Source organism: Mercurialis annua, linkage group LG2, assembly GCF_937616625.2.
Source record: "Mercurialis annua linkage group LG2, ddMerAnnu1.2, whole genome shotgun sequence".
Classification (NCBI taxonomy): Eukaryota; Viridiplantae; Streptophyta; class Magnoliopsida; order Malpighiales; family Euphorbiaceae; genus Mercurialis; species Mercurialis annua.
The window spans coordinates 7,819,766-7,833,251 of record NC_065571.1 but is presented as its reverse complement, the minus strand read 5'-3'; the positions used below and the strand labels follow the sequence as shown (position 1 = coordinate 7,833,251).

Sequence of the window (13,486 nt, the reverse complement as noted above, 5' to 3'; positions counted from 1 at the left end):
GAAAGAGAGAATATTTTAAAGTTTGCCTAATGTTAAGGGTGGAGAAAAATTGAACCAGCCTAAATTTTAATACCGAGAAATTTAGTTCGATTGGATATTATAAAAAAATTAACAGTTCAGTTTGAATTTGGAAGTAAAATGGTTTAAAAAATTTTATTACAAAACAAACCAAAATAGCTAAACAAAAAAAATAACCGACTCAACTAGTTCAATTATATTTGATATTTTTTAATTACTTGAAAGTTAAACTCAATAAAAAAAAAGTAAAGTTTATTTCGGTTTACTTCAAATTGAATGAACATTCGTACATATTATGTAAATAATTCAAAAATAGAATATTTAAAGGGGTTAGTATCATAAAAATTTACCAACTTTACATGTTTTCTCATTTTAATCACGCAATTTAAATTTTCTCATTTTCATGCACGAACTACCACTTTTTCTCAAATTCATGTACGGTGCTGATATATCACGACTCCATTGGTGTAATTCGCTGGGGTGTAGGTCATTTTACACTAATAAATGAGTGCCACCTCAGCACCGTGCATGAATTTGAGAAAAAGTGGCAGTTTGTGCATGAAAATGAGAAAATTTAATTTGCATGATTAATATGAGAAAACGTGTAAAGTTCATGATTTTTCTTAACATTAACCCTTTTCAAAGTGATATTTATGTTTATTTTAAAAAGTCCTAATTTTATACATGGGTGACATATTTTAGAATTAGTTTTCTATGATATTAATTAGAAAAAATTACCATGAAATACACATCTTGTTTGAAAATCCTACTTAAAAATTCTTTACTTTTAATTCCGTTAACTATAAAACTTTTCTGCTAATTTGAGATACCAGATACTTAACGGAACTAACTATATTATTTAAAAGTGAAGTAACAAACTGTTAATAAAATTAAAAGTGAGTGATCAAATTGTTAACAAAATTGAGAGTGGGGTACCAAATCGTTTGAAAATAAGTGCGAAAATTAACAGAGAGGCCTAATAGCTAACAAAATTGACAGTGAGGACCATTAAATAGGATTTTGAAACAAGAAGTACCAAACTGATAATTATGCTATAACTGGAGAGTTTTAGAGTAATTTGTTCAATTAAATTAATTAATAGTAACTACTACTAGGCAATTTGATTGCTTAAACCTTTTTTGAGACATTTAATGACAATAATTGAAATAGTGTAGCTCGACTGCTCGACTGTATGAAGTTGAATTGAATGATTAAATAAATACTCCTACTAATAATTTTTCTACAAAACATAAGCATCATATGAATATAAGTGTATTAGAAAGGTGATTAATACCATAAATCAAGTTTAATTTATGATTAGTGTTTGACATTAACATAATGAGAGGCTAAGATAAATTTGCTAAGACATGTACCAAACATTGAAGTTAAGTGGTCAAGATCAAATAGACGAAGGATACCCACTTGCTATTTTAATCTTTTGGCTTCTAAATTAAGTGTAGTGTTGGGTTGGGTAGGCAGACTATAGAACTTAGCTTGTATTTTCATGAAATTTATGTATGTTTGGTACCTCAACAATTGTTTACACATGACATTAGTCACTACCAATTGAGATGCTGTTTTTTTGGATGATTAAAATTTATGAATTTTACACAATTTTTGAATTTAAGTAAAATCCATCATTTAATTGGATAAAATTAGACTTGGCAATTCCTATAAACGGATTAATTATATCTATTTAAATACGAACATAATTAGTCTAAACATGATCATGATATAATTATTAATCTGGTTGGATATATAAAATAAATACGACATGTATATTATATGGATTACACGACAAGACATGTACAAACATGTTTACTTAAATGTGTTAACGATCAACCTGTTTAAAGTAACATGTTTAAACCCAATAAACTATTTAAATAATAAATAAATTTATTTAATATAAGTAGAATTATTACTATAAATTAAGATAAATATTATTGTAATCATATAAAATATAAAACTATAAATATAATTAAAAATTTAATAATATTAAATTTTTAAAATAAATCATATTTACTTTTTTTTAGAATAATCATAGTAATCTAAAACTAGTTAAAACGAGTTAAGCGTCTATAATCTATTTAGATACTAAATAAATCATGTCGTAAATAGATTGACATGTTTATAACCTAAACTTGTTTACATCAAACTCAAACTTGTTTAACTTCGTATTGTGTCTATAATTTCCGGGTCTAGATAAAATATTGTGAAAATCTATGAGTTTCAAAATTTATTATCTTCCAAAATCCACCATTTGTATTCTCACCTCATAGGTGAAAAAGTTATAATCTATTATTTTAATATGTGATGAATTATTCTAATATTATAACTATAAATTCATGAATTTTCAATTCAATCCAAATGATGGAATCAATAGATTTTATGAATTTAGAATTTATATCTCTAAAAATTCTATAGATTTTATATATTTTTGAATTCAAACAGTGTCTAAAATAAAAGAATTTGAAATGAAATTGTTGAAAGAGTTATTGTGAGCCGTTAGATTTTATATAATTGCTATTATAGCTTAGAAGAACAAATAAACAAAACATGTGAATGTCACACTAAAACAAATTCTATAAATGCATACAAGAGTTACTTACAACAGTTTACAACCGCAATAGTTGAATTGAAACTTTCTTAATTGGAAAATAATAATAATTAAAGAATGATTGGAGTATATATATATATATACACACACACATAAGTAGAACGGAAACGAAAATTCTAAAATAGAAATACCAAAAGTATATATTTTACAATAAACTGAAAAGCATTCCTGTATACCGATATTGCAATACTCGATAAATTTCCGTACAACATAAAAACATACATTAGTAATTTGAGCCTGGAGTATCCCAGGCTTCAGGAATTACAGTGTGAAGCAAACAACATTCGCGTGTGCTAGATTCTATTGATGCCATGGATGAAATTGAAACATCATCGTCCCCAATTTCTTCAATCTTCTCCGTGATTTCCGCCATCGTTGGTCTATCTTCAGGCGAATTGGACACGCATTTAAGTGCAATATTCAACAATGGAAATGCAAATTCTCTGCCACTTTTATTAACTTCCTTGTCGAAAACTTCTCCTGTCCATTCTTCTCTTACCATGGATCTTACCCATTTCGGAAGATCAATCCCGCTATTTTCGACAGTTTTTCCCGTTAGCAACTCCAACAAAATTATTCCAAAGCTGAAAACATCTCCCTGTTCTGATGAAGTTTTCTCAGGTGCTGTATAGCCATTGGAGATGTATAAATTAGGAGATTTCTTGGATTCCGAGAAACTTGTTAATCCGTATTCGCTAATTAGAGGTTCGTTATTTTCGTCCAAGAGAATGTTTGATGATTTCAGGTTTCCATGTGGAATGATCTGTTTGTTATCAGAATTCTGATAAATGAAATTTAAGCCTCTTACGATTCCACTTGCTATTGACAGCCTGAGTTTCCAGGGAAATACTTTCTTGCCTTCAATATGATCTGCAGATTATAAACAAAGAATCTGGCTAGTTATTTATATCGATAAGGTTAAAAACCTAAACGGTACTAAATCTTTGCCCTATATTTCAATTTGGTATCCAAAATTTCAGTTTATATCAAAACAGTACCAAAACATTAATATTAATTTCAGTTGCCATATCAGTTAGCTATTTGAGGCGTGCAAAAATCAAACCAAATTAGATAACAGAATTAAACCGACATATTCGATTTGATTTAGTTTGATACTATAAAAATATTTTGCTTTTTCAGTCTAGTTTGGTTTTTGGACAAAAATAATGTAGTTAAGTTTTAGTGTAAATTTCAAATCAAAAATAAATCAAAACAACTAATTTGGTTCAATTTGGAAATTTTAAATCCTTTAAATTTCAGTTCATCTCGATTAAAAAATAAATAAATTTTAGTTTGGGTCGTTTCATTTCGGTGCTATCTGAACCTGATGGACACTCCCTATTACCATCTGGCACACCGCCTTATATATAGCAGCATATTCTTAGAAGATATTGTCATCACTTGCCACATAAACAAATTTTAATCTGAAAAATTCGAACTATTTTAATTTAAAATAATAAAAAAAAGAATTGTTATCATTTTGATACTAATTAAACTTTTGGTACCAAATTATAACATAGAGCAAAAATTTGGTACCATAACATTCTTGAAAAAGAAACGAGTATTACCTTGTATAAGATTTAACAGGCTTCCATTAGTCTGATACCTGTAAATCAGAAGTTTTTCTTCGCTTGTAGAATTGTAGCCAACTAGAGGTAGAATGTTCGGATGCTTCAAGCTCCCGATCTGCCTCATCTTGTGTCCGAATTCCTCGAAAGACATCTGCAATTTCTTCAATCTTTTGACAGCATAAACAGAATTGTTCTTAAGTATCACCTTGTACTGGCTGCTGTAATGAGTGTGGCTCTGTAAGTTAGCTGTGGCTTCAAAAAGATCATCCAATTTGAAAGTTTCATGCTCGTCCACGAAAAACACGAGCTCTGTCCGTTCATCTTCGTCAGGTTTAGCCTCAGGTGGTGGATTGTTATTCTGAGGAGTCTGTGCTAAAGATTTCAAGATTTTTTTATTTTGCGCGGATTTAGTAGCACGCGCATTTATTGAATAGATTACCACCAAGAGGGCAAAAATGAATGGAATTCCAATAATAATTGGCAACAAATCTTTTACTGATCTGTACCATTCTTTCATTTCAGAATTAGGCTTGTCACTGCTTGGAGGCTGCGCGGAATCTTCCCCTACATTTAACAGTTTTCGAAGATAATATATCTGCCTCGTAGTTTGCAGGTTATCCGAATGCTTGAATTCCAGGTTTTCGGAGATGTTCAGGATCCTGAGATGTTTCAACTTGGTAAGAGCGATAGGGAACTTTCCCGTCAGAAGATTGCTGCTTAAATCTAAGTACACGAGCTTTCTGCAATTAGATATCGAATCAGGAATGTTTCCGCGAATGAGATTCTTTGCCAAGCTAAGAACCTTCAGGTTTTGAAGCTTGCAAAGGGAGTCCGCATCGATTATCCCACTAAGATTCAAACTTTCAAGCCTGATTTCTGTTATAGTAGCAGTCTTCAAATTGCATTTCACACCTTTCCACTTATCTGAGCATGGATTCGGAATTGTTTCGTTCAAGCTAATTCCTAACACGTTTTCAGGATCAATAGCTCGAACGAAATTAAAGAACGATTCGGTTTCAGTTTCAGAAAATTCACCTGCAAGACAAGCTGTTATCAGGAAAAAGACTGTAATAGTATAGGCTAATGACTTCAAGATCTGATCGGTATTCCTGCTCCGCATTTTTGTAGTTGTTCGATCATCAGAAATGAAAATCTCAAAACATTATGATCAGAATTGATATTTCTAAGTTATGTACAAATCAGAAGCAAGGAGTAGTTTCCTTTTTGTTCTTGCTCATTAGCTAAAGACATATTTTGTCACAGATTACGAAGTTTTCTTTTTAATTAGAGTTATTGGCAAAACAAATCCTAACGTTTCACTTTTTAACAATTTAAGCCTATCGTTTAAAACGTTACGAAACAAATTTTAACCTTTTTATTTTTTTTTTCAATTTGCCATTTTGTCATCTTTTTTAAGCTACAAAGTGACAAAATATAAAAAGTTGAGATTTTATTTGGATTTAATAATACCAATAATATGGCTGGCACATATGCAAATAATGGCCAAAAACGATTTAGGCTACAAAATGCAAAAATTAGAAAGGTTAAGATTTATTTCGTAATATTTTAAACATTAGGCTTAAATTGCAAAAAAAATGAAACGTTAAAATTTATTTTGCCAGTACCCCTTTTAATTATGTAGACACGATCTATGCAATCAGTAGGGCTGTCAAATTAGGTCATAATACACAAACACAATTCAACTTACATAAAAAAAACGGACTATTAGAACTAGATTAAATGTGTTTGTCCACGGTTTAAACGTGTCGTAAACAGGTTGTTAGGATTATTCCTAAAATTCTATTAGTTTAGAACTTTAATTTACCCTAATATGTGTTGGATATTATACCTATTATTGGTCATTGTGTAGGAAAAGGAATTTTAATCCTATTTTTTATTCATTTGACCTATTTTGAACTCTATAAATAGACAAGTCATAACTTGTAGAATTTAAGAGTGTGAGGCATATTAGTATGTTCAAAGTATTATTTAGGTTTATTGTTGGGTTGGGCATTAGAAAAATCTCTACCGTTCTTATGTATTTTTCATCTATTAGTGAATAAAACTCGTTCTTTCGCCTGTGAATTAGTCTTTGACAAATCACGTAAATCTTGTGTTTATTTTAGTTCGATTCTATATTTTACCATAAGTTTGATTTTCAAATTAATTTTCTACTGTTCCATTGCGACTAATCTCACAACACAAGCCAACCCATCCATGGTTCGACTTCAAAACTGTCGTGTCACTGCGACACACAAACTCATTAGATTTTCATGTCATATTCGTATCGATATGATTAATAAATGTATTATGTTCGTATTGATCCTAGTCGCATTATAGCAAAGTAGATAGGCAATGATACAAACACGACCCGTTAATTAATTTAGACAGATCTACAATGTACTAAATGTTAGTGAGTTCTTTGTTATCTTCAACATGCTAAAATATTTACTTGAAAGAATATTAAGGACAATTCTTTCATTAAATATATAAATAATCCTGAGACTAACAGTTCTAGTCCATATGTATGAAAGTAGCAGCAATCGTTACTACTGATGACAGTTTGAAGTTAAGCTTAAGAATAATACAAGTTGACTTTTATTACAAAATTAAGCTGCAAGTACAAGAATTTTGGAGAAACCAATGAATGACTTTGGAATTTTCTGATCCCAAAATAATAAAAAGAAAAATTGGCACTTTCAATGTTCAGGCAAGAAAAAGCCTGTGTTGATATAATCGAGTGGAAATAAAAGTATATATATGAATAATTAATTAATTAGTAGTTAATTGTGTTTATAAAAGCAGGCAAAGTGGAATTTCCTCCATTTGAAAGGAATTAGCAGCATATAATGGTACATGTTAATATGAAGATACTGAAACTACACTAACTCATCATCTGAATGATACAGAAATTTATAAAAATATTTACGAAAACAATTGTTGACTTTTTTTTCCTATAAAAATACCAAATTGTCTGTACAATTTGTAAAAGTGACAAAAAATAAAATAATATTTATAAAAATATTGTAAAAGTTTATTATCGGTATAAATTTTAATATATTTTGATACTGCCTTTAAGAAAAAAATCGGGGCTTCGGCCGCCGGCTCCTTGAATATTTGTACACGGATCAACATTGATTTTTGAAATCCCTGTTATTTGAAGGTCATATTTATTATTCAGAGTTTGCCTCGATTTGGTATAACTACATACTAAAATAATACTCCCTCCGTCCCACTTTAGAAGTCCTATTTGACTTTACACACAGATTAAGAAAACATTAATTATTCTTATCTTTTTATGTTTTTTCATGTTTTGCCCCTATTAATGATAGTGGAATTTTCCATAAAACTCTTTTAAGATAACTAAAATAAGGGTAAAATGGGGTATTCAATGGAAAAGTATTCTAAAAATAGTAATGGGACTTTTTAAATGGGACATCCCAAAATAGAATATGGAACTTCTTAAACGGGACGGAGGGAGTATCTCAGATAATTCATATCTATCACAAGATTAGTAGAAAAAGTAAATATATTTTGATATACCTTTAGTACATTTTTAGTTTAATTTTAATAGATTGAATTATCGGTATAATATTGGATAAATATATTTTTAGTTTGTTTATAAATATAAGTATATTTTGATGTGTATAGTTTTAGAATTATGTAAGTTTAATTTTAGTATATTTTAGTATTAATATTGATACAATTTAATTATAATTTTAATTCGTATATTTTACGAATTTATTATAATTTTAGTTTGTACATATTAATATATAAAAAAATTTATTTGTCTATTTTATTATATTTTTATATTATGATATTAGTGTGATTGCAATTATATCTTAGTATATTGTAGTATATTTTTAGGCTATATAATTAAATTTATAAGTATAATAAATAAATATATAATTATTTCATTTTAAAGTTTAGGATCTCAAGTAGATGTTAAGTAACATCTTGATGACCAAACTAAGCTTTTTTTTACAAATATGTACATAGTATGTACCCTGTCAGAATGGACTATTTCTTGTTTAACCAATGCATTATATCATTTTCTTTTCTTTAATCCCTAAACCATGAATAGTGACAAAATCATCCTCTCATAATTAAAACTCGATCAAAAGACCTTCATTAACAACTAAAATTTCTAGGAACCATCTTCTCCACCTCGCATAAATATTAATAAATTTAGTTTTGAATGTTATAACCGTGGTTGGTAGATTTACAAATAAAAATTTGAGTTACAAATAAAAATTTGAGTTACAAAATGGACAACAAGATTCGCCATTTCCGTGTATACTTAAAACTTCAAAAATGGAAAAAGAAGCCCCAAAATCCTTAATACCAACCATCATTCGCCATTAAAAATCACAATAAAATGGTGGTCGGTGTTGAAGAGCAGCGGACGTTTATTAATTTTCCGACATGTTCGGCAACGACTTGCACTTCTCTAAAAAATTGATAAAAATCTGATACTAATAAATTTTGCATGTATAATAGACGAATTAAAATTGATATTTATGTAAATTTTAACTTTCAAATAGTATTTTTTTTTTCAAAAAAAGTTAAATGTTAGTTTGCAAGTTCAATTTATTTGTCGGGTGGTGAGTCCGAGCGAAGCAACCAGTAATTTTGTCTATATTTTATCTGCTGATCGAATCTCCGGAGAGAAAAGAATATATATATATAACTAACAATCTGTCTGTATCAGGGTTGATTCAATTTAACATTTAATACTAAGTCCGGCTCATATTAAATGTTAAAGTTGAGTCGAATCTGAATATCAAATCCGGTCTTTAAAAAAAAAAAGAATTTCAAACCCGGTTAGATATGGGCCAGATCCGGACTGAATCCGGCCCTGAGCAAGTAAGAGCCCATTAGTAGGAGGTTTTGATGGAATAAAAGGACAATTGTAATTTGTCATACCCACTTGTTCTATTGTGTCATTTTCATCATTGTGATTATATTAATTGCCTCCATTGCTTGCCAATACAAAATCTGAAAGGTCAAGTCAATTGGTTTGAAGTCATAATCTGTATAGGTTACCACATCTAACAAGCTTTACACTTTGCTTGGACAGTACTCCAAAATGTCTCACAAACTCAAATCTTGAAATATTTTAATTTTTGCCTTGTACAGAAAATAAAGAAACAACACCAACCAACAAGCCCACAAATCTTGATTCTAAAAGTTCAATCATACTTTATTTACAAAGCAAGAATTGCCATTCTTGAAAATGTCTTCCTCATACAAATTCAATCCTTATCATTTCTCTTTTTAAAAAAGATAGAAAAAATAATGCAACATTTTCAAACTTCCCATGTGCCTTCAATCATCAAAAGAATAAAGTAACAATAAAAGGGCAAAAGAAAAAAAGAAGTGTCAAGAACAACACCAATTGGCTAATGGAGCCATCTACACCAAACTATAATTAGAATAATATAATTAACAAAGTTTTATTTTAATCCTTCAACTCGACACAAAATATCAAAAGTATTCAAGTTGGTGTTATTTGACAAATAAACCCACAACTTGGCAAAATTGGATCATTTTACCCTGATGTTTTTTAAAATGGTCCAACAAAACATAGATTCAAAATATACATTTTTAGAAAGTTTAGGATAAAATCAAAATGACTCAATTTTTCCAAGCCACGGATTCATTTATCCAAAACGTCAATATAAGCACTTATGATCTTTTGTGACAAGTTGGAGGGGTGAAATAAGATATATATTATAAATAAACGTTATCATCATTTTCGTCGTCATCATCATCATCATCATCAATTCCATTAAAGAATGGATCTTTGAGTAAATCTGCAGCAGAGGGTCTAACCCTAGGCTGAGCAAGGCATTTCTCAATGAATGCCTTAACTTCAGAATCTTTAACCTTGTTCAAGGCAAGAGGCCTAATTCCTGAAGAAACTTTCTTGTAGATTCTTGCAACATTATCACATTCACTATATGGAATTTCCAATGTTACCATCTCTAACACACACATTCCAAATGAATAAATGTCTACCATTTCCGTATAATCTTCTTCGTATAATTCCGGTGCCATGAATTCTGGTGTTCCGAGAACTGAATGTGCTGAATGACTCTTCCCCACTTTTGCAGCCAAACCAAGATCACCAATCTTGACCTATATTATCACACACAAGATTAGTGAAAGCTTATAACAAGACCTTTGAGTTTCCGATTTCTATATTGCACGGGAACTTTTCGAGTTCTATATTTCAGCGTTATGTTTGGAAACACTTTTGAAACTCATGTCATTTTCGGAGTTTCTCGTTTTGATGTTCTGTTTTCATTTTAGGAAATGCTTCCGAAACTCTACATTTGTATATTCTTTTATATATTGCCGAAACAGAAACGAAAAACAATATTTCTACAAAAATAAGCTACAAAAACAGAGTTTTGGAGTTTTAGAAGCGATTTCAAAAATGGAAATGAAACCCGGAAATCTCTAATTCGAGAAGTTTATGTGCAACATGTATACATTTAGAATATCAAGAAATAGCATTCTATCTTCATTACCTGGCCAGTGTTCCCATTGACAAACAAGTTGCTGCAATTTAGATCTCGGTGAATAATACAAGGCTCATGAGTATGCAAATAATTCAACCCTCTCAAGATCTGCTTCGCCCATTTCTTCAACGCCTTCACCGAAACATGCCTATGTTTCTTCCTATACTCTCTCAAATTCCCCGAGGTACAAACTTCAGTAATGAAATTCAACGTATTATGTTCTTCATCATGCCACACATAGTAAAAAGAAATAATATTCTTGTTCGTCAAGCTTCTCAGCAATCGAACCTCAGCGTACAGCCTATCGATCATGGTCGGATCGTTCGAGAAGTTCCGTAACTTGACTTGATTCCATGCAACTTCTATTCCCTCTTCTTGATCAAATGCACGGTAAACCTTTTTAACTGCACCGCAGCCTAGTAGTTCGCTGTATCGGCCGTAGCGGCCGGTGGGATCTATCTCAACAAAGTGCTCCGAGTCCTTATCAGATGGATCGTGCATGACACTAGGCATCTACAATCAATATTTTAAACATGAATTCTAGTTTTTTTTTTTTGCAAGAAATTAACATTTTAAGTCTTTAAAACGTTAAAACAATAGAAATTTAAACATAACAGTTGATAAAATCAAACATAAAAGTTGATAAGATTACCATATATAGAGAGGAGGAGCCGACAACGAAGAGCTGATAAGGCTCTTGTTGGGTGAGAGAGACAAATAAATGTGACGCAAAACTTTGATTTGATTACCAAAAAAAGTTAGAGAATTGTTGGAAAGAGATCAAGAGTTTGGAAGGTGATTATATGTATTTATATAGAAGGTGGACTAGTGAATGCTCTGTTTTGAAACCTTAATGAACACGGTTAATGGTTAGGTTAGGTGATGATTTTTTAAACCTACCATTAATATTTGAAGTTATATAACCCTAAGGTGAGTTGTTGATGCGCTCTCGTGACTATCGTACTCATGTATGCAACCGTTTAAATCTTGAGGTTAGAAGTTTGTCTTCTGCAAGAAAACTACACGACTCGAGTGGAAATTAGTCTGAATATGAAAAATTTTAAGGTGTTGTTTTATAGTTGGAATCCATTCAGGACACCTTATGATCAAATCAAAAATATATATATTTGAAGTTATATGATTTTAAAAAGTTTAGAAATTTATTATTTTTATTGATTTGATTAAATTTTTAATTATTATTTAATTTTGAAAATTTGTTTTAATCATAATTAAGTTCAAACACAAATTAAATTTTATTTAAATTGACTTAAAAAATCATTTGACCTTTGAGTAATTTGCTAGCTGTTGTCTTGAGGATATAATATTCGTTTATTTATTTGTCTTTTTGGTAAATAAATTAATGTTTTTCTTATAAGAGAAGGTCGGACTGGAGCCGCGTGTTTGCGTTGGTAAAGGTCTGATGTTTTGGGTCGTACACGTGGACATGTGTTTGTGGGTCTTCAATGAAATGGACGGTTGAGATGTGATTATAGGTTCCAGGAAAAATGGAAGAATAGTCCATGTAGGATAGCTGGAGCGTGTTTTGTGATGAAACCTCTGACTTTCTTTGGTTCTCCAACCTTTGAGAAATCGAAAGATTTCTTACGCTCCTTATTAAATATATTTAATTACAGGCATAAAATTAATATGGATTTATGTATTATTATATTTCTGTATTAAAAAAATACATATTATATTTTTTTTTATTATCAACTGCAAACACGTTAAGTCCTTTTATCCATTATAGTTAGAAATGAACTCAACGTTTTTACATAAACAGTAATGAACGAAAAAAAACTTAATTTAGATGGAATCGATAGTGTAGTAACCTAATACATATGTTTTTTTTAGTATATGAACTCAATCGTTTAAAGTTTAATAGTATAAGGATCCACATATACAAATTCGTTATCAATTAATATTTGATCCAGTAAATATGTATAAAATAATTTTATCAAAATTAAATTCGAATTACTTAATTTTATATCATCCTAAGATTTTGATAGAAATTGTTTGAATGCATGTGATTATAAATTAGGAGTTGGATTGGGCACATGCTAATATGCTATGATAGAAATGTGATGTGAATAATCCATGTGAAATCATCAAAAGGGGCTATCAAAATTGTGATACTATCAAGTTTAAAGGGGGGGGGGGGGGGGGGGGGGGCGCAGACTAATCCACTCATGGTAAATATTGTTTTTATATTATAATCATGGTGGTATCAAATCTAATGACATCTTGACAAGAGAAATAACTATTTTAAATGCTATTTTTATGGTGAAAAATATTATTTTAATATACATATATACACAAACACACACATAATTTATTTATTTTACCAAATTTCAGATTTGATTCCTACCATTTTATATAAAAATTACAAATACTATTAGAAATAAATTTTGATGTAATAATAATAGCTAACTATTTCTGAATTACAAATATTATATATATATATATAAATCATTTCATTAATTGTTGTAAAACAATTAATATTTAATAATTTTTTTGAAATTTATGTTAATTTATAAAAATTAAAACTCTTAAAGACATATTCTTATATTAAAAGTTACTATTAATTAACATTGGATTTTAGTTAATTTTTAAATAAACAATATAAACTAATTTGTCAAAAATCAAATAGACTTTAGTTAGTTTAGTTTGGAATTAATTAGCAATTACCCCTCAACTCGTAAACAATGGACAATTAACACATTAATTAATTTTATGGATAAATACACAAATTTGGT

At 29.7% G+C, this 13,486-nt stretch overlaps 2 protein-coding genes across 2 annotated transcripts in view; both read right to left on the bottom strand.

Moving 5' to 3' along the window:
* Positions 1-2,858: 2,858 nt before the first annotated feature.
* LOC126667388 (probable inactive receptor kinase At5g53320) lies at positions 2,859-5,326 on the bottom strand. Its single transcript, XM_050360344.1, has 2 exons — positions 4,412-5,326; positions 2,859-3,344 (listed from the first exon to the last, which is right to left on the bottom strand). Exons 1-2 carry the CDS (start codon positions 5,324-5,326, stop codon positions 2,859-2,861), a joined length of 1,401 nt encoding a protein of 466 aa, XP_050216301.1.
* Positions 5,327-9,384: 4,058 nt separating this feature from the next.
* Positions 9,385-13,486, bottom strand: part of LOC126669401 (probable serine/threonine-protein kinase WNK11) — a 40,862-nt gene continuing 36,760 nt past the window's right edge. Inside the window, exons 2-4 of the mRNA XM_050362863.2 lie at positions 11,386-11,458; positions 10,743-11,246; positions 9,385-10,347 (exon numbers count right to left, since the gene is read on the bottom strand). Coding sequence (XP_050218820.1) covers positions 9,940-10,347; positions 10,743-11,246; positions 11,386-11,388 — 915 coding nt within the window. The 5' untranslated portion in view covers positions 11,389-11,458 and the 3' untranslated portion in view covers positions 9,385-9,939. The remainder of the gene's footprint in view (positions 10,348-10,742; positions 11,247-11,385; positions 11,459-13,486) is intronic.